Source organism: Pseudophryne corroboree, chromosome 2 (assembly GCF_028390025.1).
Source record: "Pseudophryne corroboree isolate aPseCor3 chromosome 2, aPseCor3.hap2, whole genome shotgun sequence".
NCBI lineage: Eukaryota > Metazoa > Chordata > Amphibia > Anura > Myobatrachidae > Pseudophryne > Pseudophryne corroboree.
The window spans coordinates 961,878,509-961,890,863 of record NC_086445.1 but is presented as its reverse complement, the minus strand read 5'-3'; the positions used below and the strand labels follow the sequence as shown (position 1 = coordinate 961,890,863).

The window sequence follows — 12,355 nt, the reverse complement described above, 5'->3', positions numbered from 1 at the left end:
TGCCAGGCATTTCTTGCTGCCTGGCGTATTGAGAATAGAGGTATGAGGACACACCTGTATGTCTGTTATCGGCGATCACAATACAATGTGGGGGAAATTCAAATGTTTGAAAAGTCGGTTGGGTGTCTGTTTTTTCCTGTTTATTAGATAGGAAAAAAACAGACTCCCAACTGACTTTTCAAACATCTGAATCTCCCCCTAAGTTTATAAAAGAGGAAGTATTGTAAATAAGTCGAGTAATGAGTACAGTGTAGGATGGAGGCCATTGAAGAGGAGATAGCCCCTTGTCCAGCATAGCAATTGCCAGTTCAGTAGTAGTTTGCACAGCATTCCTATTGGCTGGGTTGCCGTACAGTAAATCAGTTACTTGCATTAGGGAATAAACCCAGATAAGAGTACCAGCAGTATGCTCAGGTTATTATATATAGTGTAAAGGGTTTTAGGCATGTTTTATTTTCATCAGCAAAGTAAAGGGAATATCTGTGAGATTCATTACGTCGTTATTTAACTGCATCACTGGAAAGATAATTATATTATTTTAGTATGGTTAACTCTAGAAGTCATTAGTTTTAAAATAAGAGCGTGCATCTTAGGTTCACTGTTGTACATGGTCTTACATTATTTTTCTCAGCATGTGATTTGGTTCCACTACACGGACTTAGACAAAGTTAGACAAGGGTCTGTCAGGGGCTCCAGGGCAATGCACCCAGGCATTACCCCATGTTCTGAACCTGACTGTCCTTTGATTTCCTCCTGTGAGGTGGATCCAATTGCATGCCATGTCTGCTGGGTGTCGCCACAGCGGTTGGAATGGTGGTATTTAGCAGCCACCAGCATTACCAGGTTTTCCTCCAACCCCATAGGAATGGCAAATAACTGAGTGCTGGGGGAATTTAGTTTTCATCCAATTACATGTTTGCTTTTCTTGCACAATAATTTTTCTTATTTTCATTATATCCTCCTCCCTCTCTCTTCACAGGAAATATAACTGTCGCTAGAACCCCTGTAGTTTCTTAGTGCTCGCCCATACCATGTTGACAACCCAACAAATAGTGCTGTTTGCTCCTCCTCTAAGTTCTGACAGTTGTCAAGCAGCAGGTAGAGGGGAGCTGTGTTGGTTACAAATATATTTTTGAGTGGAATTATCATTTAAAGTAGACCTGAAGGTGAAGGTGTCCATTTTGTTGGCCAAACCAATATGTATCATACATTACTGGGGCACTGGTTCCTCTTAGATCGATCGGCAGCATATAAGTGCAGAACACAAAATGGCTGCCGCCTCTGTATAGGGGGCTAGGTTTACAAAAGGTTGTCTCAGAGTATAATTATACTCTGCTATACAGGTTAAGGCTCCCATATCCAAAATGCTTGGGACCAGAAGTATTTTGTATTTTCACGTATTTTGGAATATTTGCATACCATAATGAGATATCTAGGGGATAGTACCAAAGTCTAAACACAAAATGCATTTATCTTTCATATGCACAAAGCCTGAAGTTTATTTTATACATTATTTATAATAACTTTGTGCATGAAACAAAGTTTGTCTACAGTGACCCATCAGCCGCGCTCAAATAATGTTTGCATAATGGATATGGGAGACTCAACCTGTATTAAAGAAAAAAAAATTTCAGGCTTTTTTCCTTTTACATTTAAATACGTTATCCACTCTTGTAGCGATATAATGGAAAGCCTAAATAGATCACATTCCTGTAGACTGAGCCATGAATGCTCGCCTAGCAGTAATCTTGCCATATGCAGTGTTCTCTCTGTACTTTAGTCCTAGTAACGTTCCATCTATGAGAGTGGTAAATGGCAGTATTAAGGTTATTTAAAAAGACATGTTATCTCTATGCATAATAACACTCATATTGAGTATGAATTTATATTTAGAGGTTGTCTTTGTTCTCTTTATATGTAGATCTATAAGTAAAAGTGATTTAACAAAATGTGTCCTGTGGTTTATTTTGTCCCATCATTGTAGTCCTTACATTGCGTATATACTGTGATGTCTCATACCCATTTAGCCGCAATGCTTGAGGTACCGGTGACACTTTCACTATTATTCTTATAGATGTAAAAAAAAAAATTATTCTCAAGGAAACATTTTAATGTGACGATTCTATTTATTCTTCGTTTATGTTATTTAAAGTTCATCATGTGTGTACCTTTTCTTGCTGGAGCAATGCTTTACACCAGTGGTTCCCAAACTCTTTAGAATCACGGTGCCCTGGACTATCAGATTTTTTGTAATTTTTTTTTACAGCACCGCTAAGCCCAAAAAAAATGTATTGCGAAATTTATAAAGAAATATTAAGTTTAAGAACCACTGCTCTAGTGTGTAGCCAGCAGGGGCGGCTCCAGAGGAGGGGCTGCCGCGCAGTTCAAAATTCAAATAGGTGTGCCACCTGCCACCCCAAAGGCTGGCAAACATTGCGGCTTGGACTCACTGGCAGTTGGTGTGGCTCCGCTATTTGAAATTAGTACTGTGCTGCAGCCCCACCTCTGGAGCCGCGGCTGGTACCCAGCCTTAGGGGTCGATCCTATTACCCGTGAAGGGTGCAATGTGCCATTGCCACGGCGTTTAAACGCCAGCAACGGCACCTAATGTTGCAGCCTTCGCGAGCTGGTTTCAGGCTGAATTCGCACCAAAGTGTTCGAAGCCCTATGTGGCAGCGAGCACTTTCATGCAAATTCGGGCCGCCGTAAAGTGCAGCTGCTGCCGCGATCTCATTGCGGCTAATAGGATCGACCTCTATGTATGTCTCCCTGTAAGTGCTAGAACACACAGGAAAGATGCACGCACACTTAGTGGTTGATGTAGAAAACATATTTACATTTATTGGATGCTGTTTGCAGCAACTGACAGCAACTAATTCCTGAGACTGACAACAAGAGTGGGGGACACTATACAAGACATTGGGGAGATGTCAAACTTTCTAAAGAGGACAATTAAATGATTGGTAGAAGCTGATTGGTTGGATAGCCATCTCCCCTTGTCCTCTTGAGAAGGTTTAATACGCCTCACTCTGTACAGTACATTGAAATTGACTCGTAATCTCGTGTTATTAACATTAAAGTAAAATGTCAAACAATTGTCTAAAAGTCATACAGTACCTTTCAGTATACAATAACTTTCATATACAGATGACTCCTTTTGTACATGTGTGTGTATATATATATATATATATATATATATATATTCTATATAAGAATACATCCATCCACTATATATAATGTACAGTACGTGTATTTTATATTATGCCGTTTAAAGCACGTTTGGTCCCTGAAATGAAGTTACAACAACTGATAATTCTGCATCATTATATAGTGCTATAGCAGACATTCGCAATCAATCCATCCTCAGCATAGAAAGGGACTTGAACTCTATGGGGGAATTCAGTTACTGGCAAAGCGCTGCCTAAGATTGCCGCAATGCTCGGCTGCACCCGTCAGCCAGTTTCTTTTTCTCCTGCACACCTCTATTTATCCGCAGAACTTGCCATGTGTTTGCAGGGCTGCAGTGTGCAGTTCCAAAATAACATCGCTGCCGTGGTGTTGATTTGAATCTCTCCGTATGTCAGAAACGTCAGACTGTAGTGGTAAAGTACAGCTCTCCTTAGCATTGAGTGAAAGGCAAATGTATTGCAAGATTGGTAGGATCAGTGGGCCTGATTCATTAAGGATTGCAAATGCAAAGCTGCTCGCAGCAGCTTTGCATTTGCAGTCCTTAGCAATGCATATGCAGGAAGATGTGCATACCACCTCCTCCCCTCATTTGTGATGAGATTGCATTTTTGTTCGTCAGCTTAATCAGCCTTGCTGACACAGTAGGTAACTGCGTTTCTGTCAATCAGGCAGAGGGATTCACATACCTGCGCAGCAATTGTAGGACCCGTTCTACACGTGCTCAGGAACCTAACTTTGGGGAAATGCAGTAAGGATCGCTTATGCAAACCTTACTGAAGCACCCCCTGGGTGTGCACAGAGATTGTGCAGTAGGTATATTTCCGGGACAGCCAGTGACAGCAATTTATCTTGCAGCTAAGAGTCTGCCCTACAGACCTGGCAGCATGCACACTTGTTCAGGAATAGGGGGCACCAGTACTCCTCCTGTTATTGTATAGTGAATTTGGCACCTGCCAGTTACAGTAGAGAAGAAAGACATTTGCTGCTGTCCTTATGTTACACTGCTCAGATAGAGGAGCAGTCTTCTGTCGTCTGTAAAACATTTAAAAACATCAAAAACGGATTTGTGTATCCATGAACTGGCAGGGTGGGGTCTCCTGATCGTTTTACAATAGTATCAATTAATGAGTTAGTACTATTTTTATCTTAAATTGTCATTTTAAAAAATGCCATTTAATTATGTAACCTACTATAAAATAATAGAAAATACAAGTTTGAGATTTTTTTTCTAGAGAAGTTAAGGGCCCCATACACTAGGCCGATTTTGCCCGTCATGTCGTATAAGTGTATGGGGCCCTATACTGTCTGGTACACAATGAAGTAGAAAGGGGCAGGGGAAAGACCTCAGTATAGTATACTTTAGGCATTGTGGACAAAACATTGCAGCTAAAAAGTAAGTGATATAATCACTCTAAAACAGACAAGCGTTATGGTGCCCATACACTTGTGTGATTGGCCACGATGCGATATTGCACTGCGATTTCCCTGGCAGGCAAGGTTGCGATAAATCGCACCTGAAGTGCTTTTTTTTTTTTTTTTTTTTTGCATTCGATGTGCATACGATCATGCTCCCTGCGACCTGGGTGGAGGGGAGTGTCCAGGAAGTGAGCTCAAAACAACTCCGATCGCATGTGCTTAAAAACCACATGCGATTATACATGTGATGCGATAAATATTAAGTGCAGCACATAATATCGTGAGATGCGAGATTCGACCAGTGTGCCATCGCATCGGCGGACACATGCAATTGACATGCGATATATCGCAGTGATGCGGTCGCAATCGCATTATTGAACCCGATATCGCCCTAGTGTATGGGCACCATTAGTGTTGCGCAAAGCAGCCAATCAGATTTTAGCTTTCATTTATTGCATTCTAGAAAATGAAAGACAGAATGTGATTGGTTATGAGCAACATTACCACTTCTCGGTTTTAGAAGCTTTAATAACTCTACCCCTAGGTTGGAAAACGCTGACTAGGTTAATATAACATATCTATCTGTTTCTCATAGTGTTTGTGCAAGGGATATTTTTTTTTAACACGTTTCTCCTTTTCTACGACTAGAGCCACTGTCATGAGACAGAAGATGATTATTAACCATTATTTATAAAACACCACCATAATACAGAATGCTGTACATTGAGGATCATTATGCAAATAGTATTATACAATGACATGAAACGTTTGTTAAAGCTGCCACCAAGAAAGTGTAGATTAAATAGGAAAAAAAAATTAGCAAATAAATTAAATTGTCAACCAACATTAATGCAAATAAAACTGCAGGATCAGGGACGTTTTACTCCTGGCGCCACCATCTTTCCGTGGATGTATTCAGATAGTGTATGCGCAGAAGAGAACACAATATTTCAGCACAGTGTCAGCGGTTTCTGCTGCTGTGTAGAGGCATCTTTCCAAACATATCACTGGAAAGATGGCGTAGTCCGAGGAGTAGGTGTGGCTCATAGGGTTAACAGTAACTAGCTTGACCACTATTGGTAGACAGTGACTAGGTCGACACGGTCATTAGGTCGACTGGGAAAAGGACGAAATTAATTTTTTTTGGGGGGGTTGTGTGTCGTTTTCTTAGCAAGGTGACCGTGAACTACAATTAGTGCACCGTATGCCCTTGCATGGCTCGCTACGCTAGCCATGCTTCAGGCAGGTTACTATTCCCAATCGTAGTCCACGTGGATTGTAAAGTATGAAAAAGTTTTAAAAATTTTTAAAAAGTGTGATAAACTCATGTCGAGCTTTTCGTGTGTCGACCTTTGCCATATCAACCTAGTGACCATAGTGGTCGACCAAATGCTGTCGACCTAAAGACCGGATAACCGAGGAGGAGGGCACTACAGGGGCAGCCACAGTGGCAAATCGGCCTGCCTGGACTGGCGATAGATTAGCCCCTGACAAGATTATGGCTCTATGATTTCTGCTCCGTTCTATGGCCACAGAAAGACAAGACCAGAACTTTCATTGTAAGTTTACTGCATAGCATGCTCAAAACAACACGCGTGTTCTGGACATTTAAATGGGCTAAAATATCTTTTATAAAACAGTAGTCGGAATGTATAGAAAATCTAAACGTTTTGGTTTCTATTAATCAAAATATGTTAAACATAATAATCTCGAGGTAGCCTTTTGTATTGTGTTTTCTAAAAAAGATAAGTGCACTAATTGCTACATTGATCATCCCCCCTGTGATTAGGTTATAGGGAACTGGACAGACTTTAAAGCATAACTCAGGAGAATGATGATGATGTCCTGAATTGCTTGGGGGATGACATATGCCTAATAAGTACCGTGGTCATCTCAGAACACACAGCCATAGAGCGGGGATCTCCTTGCCGGTCAGAGAACGCCCAACTTATCAGTCAGAAATCTGGCACTACTGTGATATTGGTGAGCAATGCATTAACGAGTCCTGATACAGAATACAGTAGTGTGACGTGAGCTGGATCTCATTGATTATTCTGTCTTCTGGAGTATCCCGGCTTCTGACACCATCCTAGAGAAGACTCCTTTCTTCTGGATCAGTCGTTGGGGCTCATCAAACTCTACAACTCTGCCACCATCGAGAACAAGCACCCTGCGGAAAATAACATAACTATTATTATTATTAATGATATATACCAGTTATAAGGTGTGCTTTTTCTAGAGCTGGCTCCTCTCTTTCCCTGGATTTTGACTACATGACTGACACAGTGGCAGTATATTAGGAGCGTAAGACACGTGGTTACATGCAGTGTCTTTACAGGTACTCTAAGCTGTCTTTTGACAAGACTCCTGTGCAATAGTGAACACTGGTGGTCATTCCGAGTTGATCGCTAGCTGCATTCGTTCGCTGTGCAGCGATGAGGCTAAAAAAACGTCACTTATGCGTATGCGGCACAATGCGCACGCGCGACTTACTATTACAACGAACGATGTCGTTTCACACAGGATCTAGCGATGCATTTCAGTCGCACTGCTTGCCGCAGAGGGATTGACGTGAAGTTTCAATCTGGATGTCAACTGACTGTTTTCAGGGAGTGTTCGAAAAAACGCAGGCGTGCCAGGAAAAACACAGGCGTGGCTGGGCGAACGCAGGGTGTGTTTGTGACGTCAAAACAGGAACTGAACAGTCTGAAGTGATCGCAAGCGCTGAGTAGGTTTTGAGCTACTCTAAAACTGCACAAAAAAACTTTGTAGCCGCTCTGCGATCCTTTCGTTCGCACTTCTGCTAAGCTAAAAGACACTCCCAGTTGGAGGCATCATAGCGTTTGCGTGGCTGCTAAAAACTGCTAGCGAGCGATCAACTCGGAATGACCACCACTGTCTACACTAATGCCATATGGTCTTTATCATTAGCTAACTACATTATAAGCAGAAAGGGGTGGAGCTGACAACTAAACCATGGAGAGAGTTGTCAATGCCACTTTAGATGGAAATCAGAGCAATCTGCTTCTAGGTTTTGTAAGATTCCTTGTACCTTTCAGAGTCGAGGACAGTATGAAGCCTGTGAGCTATCGTCAGAACTGTACAGTCAACGAACACCTTGCGAATTGTGCTCTGAACTATGTTATCCGTCTCCATGTCAATAGAGGCCGTTGCTTCATCTAATACCAGTATCTTGGTTTTCCGAAGTAAGGCTCGAGCAAGACAGATAAGCTGCCTTTGTCCGACACTGCAAAGAAAAACAATATGAATAGTATAGTACAATGCAGAAGTAAAATGCAGGATTACAACACTACAGCTATTTTTGTTGTACAGTAGTGAGCTTTCATGCTTATGGTAATAGACCCTACCTAAGGTTCTCTCCTCCTTCTGAGACTTCATGGTACAGCTTCTTGGGAAGAGACTGCACAAAGTTCTTGAGGTCGCACATCTCCAGAGCTTCCCAGAGATGTGCATCCGATTGCTTCTCTAATGGATCCAGGTTCATTCGAAGCGTCCCCGAAAATAAAACTGGGTCCTGAAAAAAGGAACATAGGGGGTAATTCCAAGTTGATCGCAGCAGGATTTTTGATAGCAATTGGGCAAAACCATGTGCACTGCAGGGGAGGCAGATATAAAATGTGCAGAAAGAGTTAGATTTGGGTGGGTTATTTTATTTCTGTGCAGGGTAAATACTGGCTGCTTTATTTTTACACTGCAAATTAGATTGCAGATTGAACACACCCCGTCCAAATCTATCTCTCTCTGCACATGTTACATCTGCCTCCCCTGCAGTGCACATGGTTTTGCCCAATTGCTAACAAAAATCCTGCTGCGATCAACTTGGAATTACCCCCATAGTCACTGAAAGTTGCAAAAAAAATTTTTTGTTTAAAATCTAAATTTTGCAATGGTGATATGACATTTGCTAGATCGTGTTGTACCAATTCCTAGAGGAATTACATTAAAGCAATGTTTTGCTTTAGTAAGTGAGAACAATTAGTTGTAGCTCTTTATAAGTATCTTACTCCACTTCATTTTCTGCCGTTTTCGATGGCTTGCCATAATACTTGTAGTTTCCTATGTGTATTATTAGGATCTGCAGCAGATAGCTGAGATATTACATCTGGAAGTTTGGTGTGTTTGAAGCATTCCTTACATTGAGCAAAGTGCATCTACAATGGGCAATATTAATCCAGCATCAGAACATCAGCTGGGCGTAACTCCTTCCCACTGCCGAAGTACATTTAGAGACGGTGACTGGGAACACGGGTACACATAGAATTAAATATTAACATTCTGAGCTATCCAAGCTACAATTAAAGTACAAATTCAGGTAGGATGCTTTAGATATTATGAGTACATTCACCTGTGGTATAATATTGAGTTTGCTCCTTAAATCATGCAGTCCAATTGTTTCAATGTTGATTCCATCCACCACAATCTTCCCTCCAGCTCTCTCGAGAATACGGAACAAGCAATTGGTGAGTGTGGATTTCCCAGCTCCGGTTCTTCCAACAATCCCAAGCTGAAAAATATGAATAAAATATTTCTGTGGCTCGCCTATACCAGAAGGGATATGCACAATATACTGTAGTCCTCCTTGTTAGCAATATTTTGATTGGCTACGACACTGCAGCTCTGTGTTGCCAGTATATAATAGAGATGTGTAGTTCAGTTTTGCTGAAAACCAAATAAATACTAGAGATGAGTAGTCCAGTTTTGTTGAAAACCAAACTTACCTGAACTTTGGGGTTCAAATCGAGTCCCCACTTGGATCACTTTGGGGTCTGGGGAGACTCCCGACCCTTTCCACCAAGTTTGGATCTCTTTGAAGAAATATACATCCAAAACCAAAACACTTGAGGGCGGTTTTGCCAAAACCAAATCATGATGATTTAGATTGTAACAAAATATGCAAAAACAAGATTTTACTTACCGGTAAATCTATTTCTCGTAGTCCGTAGTGGATGCTGGGGACTCCGTAAGGACCATGGGGATAGACGGGCTCCGCAGGAGACATGGGCACTTTAAGAAAGAATTTAGGTTCTGGTGTGCACTGGCTCCTCCCTCTATGCCCCTCCTCCAGACCTCAGTTAGAGAAACTGCCCAGAAGAGCTGACAGTACAAGGAAAGGATTTTGGTAATCCAGGGCAAGACTCATACCAGCCACACCAATCGCACCGTATAACATGAGTTTATAACAACCAGTCAACAGTATGACAAACAACAGAGCATCAGGTCAAACCCTGATGCAACCATAACATAACCCTTATTGAAGCAATAACTATATACCTGCATTGCAGAAGAAGTCCGCACTTGGGACGGGCGCCCAGCATCCACTACGAGAAATAGATTTACCGGTAAGTAAAATCTTATTTTCTCTAACGTCCTAGTGGATGCTGAGGACTCCGTAAGGACCATGGGGATTATACCAAAGCTCCAAAACGGGCGGGAGAGTGCGGATGACTCTGCAGCACCGATTGAGCAAATAAGAGGTCCTCCTCAGCCAGGGTATCAAACTTGTAGAACTTTGCAAAAGTGTTTGAACCTGACCAAGTAGCCGCTCGGCAAAGTTGTAATGCCGAGACCCCTCGGGCAGCCGCCCAAGAAGAGCCCACCTTCCTAGTGGAATGGGCCTTAACTGATTTTGGCATCGGCAATCCAGCCGCAGAATGAGCCTGCTGAATCGTGTTACAGATCCAGCGAGCAATAGTTTGCTTTGAAGCAGGAGCACCCAGCTTGTTGGATGCATACAGGATAAACAACGACTCTGTTTTCCTGACCCTAGCCGTTCTGGCTACATAAACCTTCAAAGCCCTGACCACATCAAGCAACTCGGAATCCTCCAAGTCACGAGTAGCCACAGGCACCACAATAGGTTGGTTTATATGAAAGGATGAAACCACTTTCGGCAGAAATTGTGGACGGGTCCGCAATTCTGCTCTATCCACATGGAAAACCAGATAGGGGCTTTTATGTGACAAAGCCGCCAACTCTGACACACGCCTAGCCGAAGCCAAGGCTAATAGCATGACCACCTTCCACGTGAGATATTTCAACTCCACCGGTTTGAGCGGTTCAAACCAGAGGGATTTCAGGAAACTCAACACCACGTTAAGATCCCAAGGTGCCACTGGAGGCACAAAAGGGTGCTGAATATGCAGCACTCCCATTACAGACGTCTGAACTTCAGGTAGAGAAGCCAACTCCTTTTGAAAGAAAATGGATAGGGCCGAAATCTGGACGTTAATGGAACCCAATTTTAGGCCCAAATTCACTACGGACTGTAGGAAGTGAAGGAAACGGCCCAGCTGGAATTCCTCCGTAGGAGCATTCCTGGCCTCACACCAAGCAACATATTTTCGCCATATACGGTGATAATGTTGAGCTGTCACGTCCTTCCTAGCCTTTATCAGCGTAGGAATGACCTCATCTGGAATGCCTTTCTCTGCTAGGATCCGGCGTTCAACCGCCATGCCGTCAAACGCAGCCGCGGTAAGTCTTGGAATAGACAGGGCCCCTGTTGCAACAGGTCCTGTCTTAGAGGGAGAGGCCACGGGTCCTCTGTGAGCATTTCTTGCAGATTTGGATACCAAGTCCTTCGTGGCCAATCTGGAACAATGAGGATTGTTCTCACTCCTCTTTTTCTTATTATCCTCAGCATCTTGGGTATGAGAGGAAGAGGAGGAAATACACAGACCAACTGGAACACCCACGGTGTCACCAGGGCGTCCACAGCTACCGCCTGAGGGTCTCTTGACCTGGCGCAATACCTCTGTAGCTTTTTGTTGAGGCGGGATGCCATCATGTCCACCTGTGGCAGTTCCCACCGACTTGTAATCTGTGCGAAGACTTCCTGATGAAGTCCCCACTCTCCCGGGTGGAGGTCGTGTCTGCTGAGGAAGTCTGCTTCCCAGTTGTCCACTCCCGGGACGAACACTGCGGACAGAGCGCTTACGTTATTCTCCGCCCAGCTAAGAATTCTGGTGGCTTCGCTATCGCCACCCTGCTCCTTGTGCCGCCTTGTCGGTTTACATGAGCCGCTGCGGTGATGTTGTCTGACCGAATCAGAACCGGTTGGTCGCGAAGCAGGGTCTCCGCTTGACGTAGGGCGTTGTATATGGCCCTTAGTTCCAGGATGTTGATGTGAAGGCAAGTCTCCTGACTTGACCACAGACCTTGGAAATTTCTTCCCTGTGTGACTGCTCCCCACCCTCGGAGGCTTGCATCCGTGGTCACCAGGACCCAGTCCTGAATGCCGAATCTGCGGCCCTCGAGAAGGTGAGCACTCTGCAGCCACCACAGGAGTGACACCCTGGCCCTGGGGGATAGGGTGATTAACCGATGCATCTGAAGATGTGATCCGGACCACTTGTCCAGTAAGTCCCATTGAAAGGTCCTCGCATGGAACCTGCCGAAGGAAATGGCCTCGTATGATGCCACCATCTTTCCCAGGACTCGAGTGCAGTGATGCACTGACACCTGTTTTGGTTTTAATAGGTTCCTGACCAGTGTCCTGAGTTCCTGAGCTTTCTCTATCGGGAGATAAACCCTTTTCTGGTCTGTGTCTATAATCATGCCCAGGAAAGGCAGACGAGTCGTAGGAACCAACTGCGACTTTGGAATATTTAGAATCCAGCCGTGTTGCCGTTACACTTCCAGAGAAAGTGCTACGCTGATCAGCAACTGTTCTCTTGATCCCGCTTTTATGAGGAGATCGTCCAAGTATGGGATAATTGCGACCCCTTGC

The 12,355-nt window shown here is 43.6% G+C and overlaps 1 protein-coding gene across 1 annotated transcript in view; it reads right to left on the bottom strand.

The window, feature by feature from the left end:
- Positions 1-2,815: 2,815 nt before the first annotated feature.
- The window catches only part of LOC135050147 (multidrug resistance-associated protein 1-like), a 139,273-nt gene continuing 129,733 nt past the window's right edge, over positions 2,816-12,355 (bottom strand). The window contains exons 25-28 of the mRNA XM_063956342.1: positions 8,972-9,130; positions 7,974-8,140; positions 7,658-7,852; positions 2,816-6,775 (exon numbers count right to left, since the gene is read on the bottom strand). Of these exons, the coding sequence (XP_063812412.1) occupies positions 6,655-6,775; positions 7,658-7,852; positions 7,974-8,140; positions 8,972-9,130 (642 nt within the window). The 3' untranslated portion in view covers positions 2,816-6,654. The remainder of the gene's footprint in view (positions 6,776-7,657; positions 7,853-7,973; positions 8,141-8,971; positions 9,131-12,355) is intronic.